General features: G+C 41.9%; 1 protein-coding gene across 1 annotated transcript; it reads left to right on the forward strand.

Moving 5' to 3' along the window:
- The first annotated feature begins 2,232 nt into the window (after nucleotides 1-2,232).
- Nucleotides 2,233-10,369, forward strand: LOC115783009 (putative beta-lactamase-like 1). Its single transcript, XM_030733586.1, has 7 exons — nucleotides 2,233-2,426; nucleotides 2,557-2,697; nucleotides 3,824-3,927; nucleotides 4,018-4,175; nucleotides 4,482-4,702; nucleotides 8,598-8,703; nucleotides 8,877-10,369. The coding sequence occupies exons 2-7, from the start codon at nucleotides 2,592-2,594 to the stop codon at nucleotides 9,853-9,855; spliced, it is 1,674 nt and encodes a 557-aa protein (XP_030589446.1). The 5' UTR covers nucleotides 2,233-2,426; nucleotides 2,557-2,591; the 3' UTR covers nucleotides 9,856-10,369.
- The last annotated feature ends 1,163 nt before the right edge of the window (nucleotides 10,370-11,532 follow it).

Here is an 11,532-nt window from a genome sequence, read left to right on the forward strand (position 1 = left end):
TGATGATGGAGCTACAGCGGATTCATTCTCTGTGGTGGTTTATCAAAGTTAAGTTATCCATTCATCCATTTATCCTTTTCAGGGTTGTGGGGGTCAATGAAGCTTAAATTAGCCACAGCTAACACTATCCCCACCAGAGATATTCTACTAATTTGCAAGTTTCTCCTCTTTTTTTAAAGTGTGCATATATATATATATATATATATATATATATATATATATATATATATATATATATATATAAATTAGACGGTGCTCCTAATTAGACAACAGATGGTGTCCTGGACCAGGACATTGTGGAGCTCCTGGACAGTCTGAGTCCAGGCATTGTTGTCCACCAGGAGGAACCCAGGATCCTCTGCAGGCAGGCTGCCTTTGCCTATCCTGCAGAGGTCTGTGTGTCCCTCCATGGATGTGCCTCCCAGACCATCACTGAGTCATCATCAAAGCGGTCATGCTGAATGATGTTACAGGCAGCATAACGTTCTCCACGACTTCTCCAGACCCTTTCACATCTGTCACATGTGCTCAGGGTGAACCTGCTGTCATCTGTGAAAAGCACAGGGCACCAGTGGTGGACCTGCCAGTTCTGGTATTCTGTGGTAAATACCAGTCAGGCTCCACAGCATCAGCCTGAGTGCAGTTATAGTTAAAAATGCTGATCTGTCATTCACACAACACATTTATCAATGCCTAAAAACTCTGTCCTGCACTCTCACATAGACGCATCAGCATGGAGGAGCCAGGGATCGATCCACCAACCTTCAACCAACCCTGTACCACCTGAGCCAAAGCTGCTCAGTACATGTAGCAAAACACTGAAGTTACTCTACAAAAAGCTGCTACATTTAATTCCAGTGTAAATATGAAGTTGATAAATAGGTCACTGCAAGCAAAATGAAAAGTTCCTTTGACACTGTAATCCAGGGTGTTCAGAGACTTATCTTCTAACAGTCTCGTACAACATTATTTTCACTAATATTGTATCAGAAAAAAACTTTTTGTTCACAACAGATGTTGAGAATCAGCTGAACTACTATTCTGAAAGTGATGACTTACACAATGATATAATAATACAAAGTAAAACCATGAAACTGAATCATTTGTTTCCATGCCAAAGACAAATAAATCCAGTAGCTAAAACTGTCATCACTGTGATATCAGCCAGCAATAAGGTGTAATACTATCATATGTACATCAATAATATTAATATTTAATTTCAAAATTATTATCAGTGTCAGTATATGGCAACACCTCTAGTCAATAAAGTAAATGTTGCTAATGCTAACGAAGAACAGGAAATTTTCTTTCTGTTTAGAAGTTACAGCCTGAAGAGTTCTGCCATTCAGGAATTAAGCAGCTGAGAACAACTTAAATCAGCATCCGTGGGTACAGATTTAGACACAGCAGAGAACTGCTGCAGCACACATGACTGCCTCTCCCATTCAAATACAAACCCAAAGATGCTGTATAAAATATAAATAAATCTCATAAATCTTTTATTCAGAAAAGAACATAGAAAACATATCAAATGTTTAAACTATCTATCTATCTATCTATAGGTCTGCATTGGTCTGTAAATCTGTTCATTTAAAATCTAGAGTGCCCTCTAGTGGCTCAGAGAGGCACCACACTGGCTTGAGCACATTGAAGCATTCTGATTGATTTCTGTGATATTTACATTATTTGATGCTGTAGTCACAAATTTGGATTTTATGCTAAATAAATATGAGTATATGTGTAAGTTAAAACATGTACATGTTCTACATGGTCTAAATGTTGTTGTTGTTGTTGTTGTTACCTGACACAACATCTCTGCATCTTCACTTTCTATTTAACTTAATGTGTTTGGAAAATTCCTGCATATATTCTGTATATGGTTCCATGTGCTGAAGGAGAGGCACTGTGGACGTCCAGTCTTAGTATCACAGAGATGTTGGTAACTTGAACTTAGAAGAAATTTTATGTGCAAAAATGATTTAAGCTCTTAAAAACTCTGTGTGGTCCTTCATCTCCATGCAGCTTTCAAACCTGTGTTCATTCACATCACTATTTATTATTTTCCATAAGACTGTCCCTTTGCTTCTGATACAATGATGCATGTGTCAAATTAGCCCCACAGGAAGTGTGATTCCTCAGGAGGTTTCCATTCTCCTGCCCTCCTTACATTTGGTGGTGCAGCTGAGTGTCCCAGCAGATTATGATGTCATGTTGAGTGGGAATAGACTGAACTCTTCCTCTGGAGCCAGGGATCGCAGTCAGGATTAACTGCATGTAGTAGACGGCCAGTGACGGTTCATGAGCAGCAGAGCTGGAATCTTCTGTGGACCTTATAGGAAATTAATTTGTGGATTTTTCTTGTCTGATGATGGAGAATACCACAGAGATAACGAAAGGCTTCTGAGAGGCTTCTTTGCACTTCGTTGGTAAGCTAACTGATCTCTAACAGAACTGATGTTCTTGCACGTCAGCAGAAAAAGAAAGAACTTGTCAGCGTGCCTGTGAGCTTTGCACAGTGTGCATTTCACAAAAACATTTTGTGCAACTTTTTTGTAGACTTTGGTTGCTGCCTATAAGAAGCATTAAGCACGATGAAGGTGAAATGGACCATGCTCGGCATGATTGTCTTCTTCTTGCTCTCTGTGGTCATGACCTGCTGCTTCATATGGCAGTATAGGAAGCCAAAACTGAAGACAGGTAAAGATTTGCTAGCCAGCACTGGCTTACACTCACACAGCATGCACAGTATTTTCTAGCCTGGGACCGCTTTTGGAACGAGGCCTTTCTTAGCCTCTTTGTGTAACTGCTCATTTGCAGGAGCTGCAACAGGATTACACAAAGCTGGAAATAGTAGCAGAGGGATCAGCAGGGTGTTCAAGCAGACTTAACTCCTCCTGAGAGACAGCAGTGTGCTGTCTGATGGTGCCAAACACACTGGCACTGATGACATACAATAAACTACCCAGCTTTGTAACCTTGTGGCCCTGGGACAGCTAAAGTATAACATATTTATGGCACTTAATAATGAACACTGTAATTGTTTTATGGCTTGTGCATTTTTATCAGCACACGTTACAGTCTGTCCTGTCACTTTAGCAGAGATTACAAACTGCAGAACACTTTCTTAATTAAAACTGCAATTATTAATAGTGTATTTCCAATATCATATTAATACATGCCCATATTTAATAACAGGCCTAGTTCAATTAAAGGTGTGTCATCCATCAACCATCCAAATACACAGGTGTTTTCTCACCTTTGGGATATTCATTTACTGTTACCTAAAGGGTCAATAAAAACACTGAAAACACATAACTCCATATCTTCATGTGTCATACCAACAGCAGCTGCTTTTCTTCTCTGAAACCATCAGTGCAGCTGGTCACGCTGCAGCTCTGTTAACTGCATAAATATAAACACAAAAAGGAAGGAAATGTGTTTGGTTGATTATTTCTCACAACCCACCGACTGGACTCTGCTGCTCAGCCCACAGATACATGTTCCTTATCAATGTGGCTCCATGTAAGGGAAATCAACAGGCTTTAAGATCTTAAGATTTATTGATTGCAAAAAAGAAATAATCAACCAAACACATTTCCTTACGTTTTGTTTACATGTACAACATACAATACTTGGGAACTGCCACATTCCCTAAAAGGTCAGAATCTTTAGATATGATGATGATTGGTAATACATACATTTTTGACGTGCCCTTCTCCATAAATATGATGTAAAAGATATTAAAAATAAACCCTGCTGTTACAGATAGATTTGTCTGCGTGCTTCAGACATGATGAGCCTGCCTTTTCTCCCCTGTTCACAGATGGATGGACCAAAACAGTGACAGCAGAAGAAATGTGTCCTCGCTTTCCGGAGCCTGTGCCGCTCAAGCATCCCATCACATCACTGAGGGTGGCATTAGAAAAAGTGAATCCTTTCAGCAAATATGGAGTATATATATTGAAATGTTCTCATGCAGCATTTTACCTTTGGTCTTAATGAAGCTTCTCCTAACAGATAGATGTACTCTTGAGGTCAAGAATTCACACCACCAAGCTACCTTCGATGTCAGCCATCGTGGTTTTAAATGACTCAGTTCTGTGGAATGGACACTTTGGCAAGAAGAACACAAGTGACCCCTCCTCACCTGCACCCAACGAGTACACAGTGTACAGGTGAGACTTACTCTTCTGCACAATGTATCATACAGGTGTTCTTTCACTCCATAATACTAACACCTTCATTTGAACAATATTTACTACCATGCATGCTGTAACCAGCAGTGTGAGTCTTCTCTGTGATGTGAGGCTCAGAGTTGGAGTTAGGGATTAGACCATGGTTGTGTGATCTATGACACTAAACCTCACCATGATAGGTGCTTGAATCTGTTCAGTGGAAATACTATATGCATTGAACCAGGATACATTTATTTACACCACCATATCAATGTGGTGCACTTACTTGAATTACTGTGACTGCAGAATTGCAAGCCTCTCTAAGATCTTTCCCACACTGATGCTATACAAACTATGGGAGGATGGTCTGGTGGACTCTCTGGATGACCCTCTGGAGAAGTATTTAGACAACTTCACCATCAAGAACCCACTGGGGAAGGGCAGGCAACCAGCATCCTCACCAGTAAGGACCCTGGGCAGCAACACCCCTGAACTCACCCTGCGCAGGATGGCCAGTCATCTCTCTGGTAACCCCACAGCCTGTTTTAACCATCTCTGATACATTGAAGCAACACACATCAAACAACTGTGCTTGAAGTGTATAGAAAAAAGTGCTCTATGAATGTCTGCTTAAAATGTGACTTGTAGCCTAAAGTGCTTTGAGTGGTCAGGAAGACCATACCAATAAAACATATGGGAGGGCGACAAAGTTTGTAATAAGTGACATGCATGTTGGTGGTGGTATAAATGCATCTCGCTTCAGACCAGAAGACTGCTGTTCCATTTTAAGGTTTAAGGTTTTATTTTCAGTCACCTTCTGGTTAAATTTAGGCTGCGGTTCTCAAGTGTGTGGTGGGGCACAGGGTCATGACAGCTGGGGTGCAAGCGACCTGGTAGAAACGTCACGTGGAACTAATGTTTAACATCGGAATAATTTTCAGCAACAAAGAAAATTCCCTTGCTTACATTAGTACAGCAGCTAGCTGAATTTTTCTGGTGACTTCAGCGATTTTTGGAGACAGGCACGAAAGCCAAAACCCTCCGCCGTCACTGTGTACATAGAGCTCTCGTACCACATCTCCAAGTGGGACACCCCACCCCTGACGTCTCTTTGTGAACTTGTCTGTACATGTGAATAATTGTCTGTCTCTGCGTTTTGGTTCTGCAATAGATTGGCAAGATGTGCAGGGTGTACCTTGCCCTATTGCATCTGGGATAAGCCTGGAATTGGATGAGTTGTACAGAAAACTGATGGATGGACAGGAGTAACAAACTACTGGCTCTAACAATGGGTTCATTTTTGGCAGAAAGACAGTTCCCGTCATAGGTAAAGATGATTGATGAGGATGATGCCCTCAGGAAGCAGAATCTTTCTGAAGGGCAGACCATTACAACATAGTCAAACAGCTCAGTAAACAATAGTGGTCAAATATAGGTCTAATATGTGACATAATGTAATTCATAATGTAAGCACACACCTGCCACCCACTACAGCACCTTAGCTAACTTGAAATCAGGGGAAAGAAGCTATAATTACACTGAGCTGTGTCCAGAGATAGAACTAATCAGCTCTGTTCTCCCACAATGGAAAAACAAGGATTAACAAATGAGGACACTGAGTGTAGACTTCCATTTATTTGATGACAGGCCACAAACAAAGCTGATAGATGAATGTACCCATATGTATGTGTAGAGCCAAAGAACTTCTGCTTTAAATAATATCCAGTGATGACTCTGTTTAAGTGGGCCAATACTGACAGAAACCCCACCACATGACATACTTGTACATAATCAGTAAGCTTTCAATATCAGTTCGGTTTTAACTATATACCAAATCACAACAACAGAACTTATTTAATTTTGTGACAGGGCGGGACAAGTTAGGAAAACATCCAATCAAACGCACAGATGCACAAATTTGATCTAAACCCTGAAGGCCAAACTAGCCTGTGAATTTTTCAGGCAGAGCAGGCCTACTCATCAATATTTTATTGTTATGCTCAATAAACAAGGGTCAGGTAAACAAAGATGTTGTTTGTTCAATATGTTTGTGTGTATTGGTCTTTCAAGCATTAATAATATTCCATAACTTCTAATAAGTGTTTAATTTTGTGTAAGTGTGTATAATGACTAATTCAAGGGAAGTGAATAAAAAGCATTTAGATTTTACACCCTTTATATTTTAGTCGACTGAATCAACTGTAGATTTAGTCGACTATATTCCTACGATAATTAGTTGATAATTAGTCAGATGACTAAATTATGACTAAAACTGAATTACATTTTCATCAAAAGACTATGACTTAAACTAAATCAAAATTTGCTGTCAAAATTAACACAGGTGGAAGTCTTCCACCACTTGGCTACACCTAGAAATTCTTTCAATAAAAATTATGAACAGAACTGGTGACAACGGCCAGTCCTGGTGGAGTCCAACACTCACTGGAAGTTTCACTGGGTTGTACAGGTTGTAAAACAGGCCAGACACCCCATACTCTAAAAGCATCCCCAACAGGATACCCTGAGGGACAGGGTTGATTGCCATCTCCAAGTCCACAAAAAACATGTAGACTGGATGGATAATGAGCTGGTCCACTGTTCTGTGACCAGGGTGGAAACCGTGTTGTTCCTCTTGAATCCAAGGTTTGACTAATGGATGAACTCTCCTTTCCATAACTGGAGCACATCCTCTGGTCTTGAGGATGTTATTCACCAGTCTGCCAGTCCAGTACCACCACCCTAGATCACCAAACAAAAAACAGATGTGTGTCAACCAAGACAGCCCTACAACATCCAGAACCATCAGGAACGCAGGGTGAATTGCATCCACCCCAGGGGGCCTGCCACCAAAGAGTTGTTTAACTATCCCTGCGACCTCTCCCCCAGTAATAGGTGAGTTGTCTCCCTCACTCCCAGACTCTGCTTAGGCTGCCAGTACCCATCAGCTGCTTCCAGAGTCCCACAGGCTAACCAAGCCTGATACGATTCCTTTTTCAACTTGATGGCCCCCTTCACCTCCGGTGTCCACCATCTGGTTCGGGGATTACCAACCACCTGGCAGCCGCAGCTCCATGCAGTGGCCTGAACATATAACATGTGGAATATGGTCCGCGTCCTCAGCCTCCCATAGAATGCTGTTGAAGTTCTGCTGGAGGTGGGAGTTGAAGATCTTGTGGACTGGGGCCTCAGCCAGACATTTCCAGCGCACCCTCACAATACGTTTAGGTGCGCCGGATCTGTCCATCGTCCTTCCCCGCTACCTGATCCAACTCACCACCAGGTGGTGATCAGTTGACAGCTCAGCTCCCTCTTCACCCGGGTGTCCAGAACATAGATCTGATGATACGATTACAAAATCAACCTGCGAGCTAGGGTGTCCTGGTGCCACGTGCACTTATGGACACCCTTTGTTCAAATTTAGTGTTTGTTACGGACAAACTCTGTTTGCACCGACGTCCAATAACAAAACAACATTCGGGTTCAGATCAGGCAGGCCATTCCTCCCAATCACACCCCTCCAGATCTCACTGGCATTGTCCACGTGAGTGTTAAAGTCTTTCAGTAGAACAATGGCATCACCTAGATGGAGCATCCTCTAGCACCCTGCCCAGTGACTCCAAGAAGGCTGGGTATTCTAAAGTGTCATTTGGCACACAAGTGCAAACAACAGTCAGGAGGAGTTCCCTGAAACAAAGGCACAGGGAAGCAATCCTGTTATCCATCGGCAAAAAACCCAATATACAGGCAACAAGGGATACAAGGTTACCCATCCTAGCCTTCCAGAGTGGAACAGACCCAGCCTCTCTCTCCAGGAGTCTGGTCCCAGGGCATAAGCCATGCATCAGGGTGAGCCCAACCATATCTAGTCGGTATCTGTCAACCTCATGCACTAGCTCAGGCTTCTTCCCTACCAGAAAGGTGATGATCCATGTCCCAGTCACCAGCCTCAATAGCTGGGGATTAGTCTGCCATGTCCCATGACCCAAGTTTCCCCTTCTGGTTGTGCCCAGCTGGGCTGAGGCCTACCACCAGGCGCTCTCCCTCAAGCACCTTCCTCAGGCCTATGGTGGGGCACCTGGTAATCCTACCCCAGGCAGGTTAAGCTGTTCTTTTGATTTTCCTCTCATAGGGATTGTCTGAATTGCTCTTTGTCTGGTCCCTCACTCAGGACCAATTTGCTTTGGGAGAACCCTACCAGGGGGCAAAAGGCCCCCAACAACTAATCCCAGGAGCAGGGGAAAAAAGTCTTTCTGCTTTTTTTTAAAAAATGTGCCAATTCAAGATAAATTGTGTACACTGTTTTAATTCATGTTTTTAATTAATATTTTTAATTCAAGTTGTAAGTCAAGTGAAGGGTTCATACACATACATTGGTCAAATATTGTCATGCACTATCACTTTGCGGTATTGACATTTGTGCAGGTTTACCCAGAAGATTAAGATCAACTAACCTTCTCTGGAGTGGAGATACGCAGGAAGCCCTTAATTTGTTACAAGATGATGTCCTTGTGGCAGACCCAGGCACTAAGTAAGTTTCCTTCTTTGTTGTACTGTTTTTGTAAGATTAATTTTTTTTATGTGCATGGCCAGAGGAGATCTAGATGCAGTATATAGAGTATAGACCAATGTTTGTTTTGTTTTTTAACACCATCCAAAGAGAATTTGCCAACATTTGAGATGTGATTTTCTGTTTCCCCTCAGATGCCACTACAGCAATGTTGCTTTTTCTTTATTGGCCAACATCTTGGCCCAGAAGGTGACTGGCATAGACTTTGAGAGCTGGGTTTCAAACAACATTCTCAAGCAACTCAGCATGGACGACACTGGTTTTAACTTTACTCTAGCCATTCAGAAGCAAATGGCTGTGGGTGTGTACAGCAATGGAAAGCGAGCTCCCCTTTACAACCTTGGCTGGTATCGGCCTGCGGGTCAGATGTATTCCACAGCAGCTGACATGGCCAAACTTATGATGGCTCTTCTGGGTACGTATGGTGTCACTCTGCTCCACCAGGACACCCTGAACACAATGATGACCCCAATCATCCGATGCCACAGAGGCTACTTTGCCAACTTCACTGGTACGCCTTGGGAGATCAATGAACAGCTTGGCTACAGTGTGGTGAGAAAAGATGGTGACCTGGATGGGTTTGGTGCCACCCTCTCCCTTGTACCCCAGCTCAAGCTGGGACTGGTGATCTTGATGGCAGGAGTTCGGCCTACAGATGAGGACCTTGTGAGCCAGGCATATAGCTACCTAATCCCAGCACTGGAGAATGCTTTCAGGGAAGCTCAACAAACTCTGAGACCACCACCTGACCCAGCTCCATATTTGGGATTTTTCACTTATAGGAATATGACATTCTATGAGATCAAGGCGGATTCCGATGGGGTGCTTGTCATGCAGCAGTTTGGGCCACAGGTTGACACAACTGTGCCCTCCAAGTATCGAACTATTAGGCTGGATTACCTGCAGGACAGAGTTTTTAGGGTGGTGTTTGAGAGGCCATACCCTTGCAAGTTGAAGGTTAACAATGTCCCTGTCTCCCTGGAGGCACAGGACAGACAGCTTTTCAACTTTTATCCTTTCAACAAGAAAGGTGTGTCACCAGGGTTTGACTCCCCAGGACTCAACACATACAGGATGACCAGGATAGCCGGCAGACCATATTTTACCTCATAAAGACTGGAATTTAACTTTGAACAAGTCCATCACTGTAACTGGAGATTTTATCAATGAGATATGCTGTGAGAAACAGGCATGGCCAAAAGCTTTGAGAATGAAGTATTGGTTTTCACAAAATTTACTACTTCAGTTTTCATGATGGCAATTTGTGTATACTCCAGAATGTTATGAAGAGTGATCAGCTGAATTGCAAAGTCACCACTGGCGTCAAGACTGTCTTTTACAAAGCAAATATTAATCAGGACTGTGTTTTATTATTTACTGGTTAATCTTCTATTCATAACAGATTTTACCTTTTAGTCTTGTAAATTCAAATTGATCTTTGAAAATTATCCTCCTACCAAATTTCTGGCAATAGCAAAGCAAAACTAACAGTACTGTGTCCATTTTTGTTCCTGCACAGTGTTGCAGCATCTTTTTTTACCCGTAGAGTGCCTGCAGTGTGGTCAGATTCTGTTCCACTAGGGAAGAATGTAAATATGTTGCAAGTAAAATAAAAGAATATGTTAAATAAAATTGTCAAGCATGATGTGTTCTTCAATGAAAACACAAATATGTATGTCCATGAAAGTTTTTCACACATAGTTACCCTGAGGACATATCCCAAAATTTACAAAGCACAACAAAGTTACAGCATAAACACAAACAAGGACAAAAACAATCTGAGAGTCCATTGCAACAGTGTTTAATACCGGCCAGGATTTCAGGGTGCAAACTCCTGATTACAAAATATGGAGATCCAGTTCAGTGTGCTGGTTATTGACTGTAAATGGAGATAAACTGAAGAAATGCTAATCAATATCTTCATCAAGGGCACTAAAATGGTCCACTTTTTGCTCTTAAAACAGTTTATCCATATGCAGTCAAAGGTAATCCAGATTTACTGGGCCTACTCAGATTACAATTAGGAAACCAGAAGTTTTCAAGAACCAAAAAACCTTGTCTCTTGCCCACAGACCCATTGATTTGGGCAGCATGGTGATGCAGTGGTTAGCACTGTTCCTCACTGTGCTTCAGATCTTCTGGTGGGGCCTTTCAGTGTGGAGTTTGCATGTTCTTCCTGTACCTGCCTGGGTTTCCTCCATATACTTCATCATTTAAAGAACTTTAGCACCACAGGACTTTTCTCATAAGGTGGTCTAAACAATTTTTGTCTACTGAGGGATGAGCAGCTGAAATAAGTCACGGTCAGCACTGATGAACATAACAGCCGGTAAGGAAAGAAAGATTTCTTCTGGGGTGACAATAAATGTTGAGTTACTGTGTATGTACTAGTTACACATAATGGATTAATGCATTTCAAAGCCCATGTAATTGTTATGTTATTGGGGAAAGATCTAATATCCAGACAAGGTCTGCAAAGCATTGTTAAGGACAGGATGGCATACAAGGAGCTCTTCAGTCATTCTCCATGATGAGCTCAAATGTTTGATCAGTGTTTTTTTTTTTTTTAACTTAAAATTTTTTATTAACTTTTTAACAGAGCGGTTACACAGCAGCATCAGCAACAATTCACATACATGTTAATAATGTAGAATCTTTCAACAATTAAACACCTCAGCATAACATTTAACAGTTTTATGTGGGTTTAGCATCATACAATACTAGAAAGAAGGGGAAGGAGAGAGGACCTTTACATGAGTAGGGCTTCTGCTGGCCCCCACCGTAAGCTAA

This window comes from Archocentrus centrarchus, chromosome 7 (assembly GCF_007364275.1).
Source record: "Archocentrus centrarchus isolate MPI-CPG fArcCen1 chromosome 7, fArcCen1, whole genome shotgun sequence".
In the NCBI taxonomy this organism is placed as follows: Eukaryota; Metazoa; Chordata; class Actinopteri; order Cichliformes; family Cichlidae; genus Archocentrus; species Archocentrus centrarchus.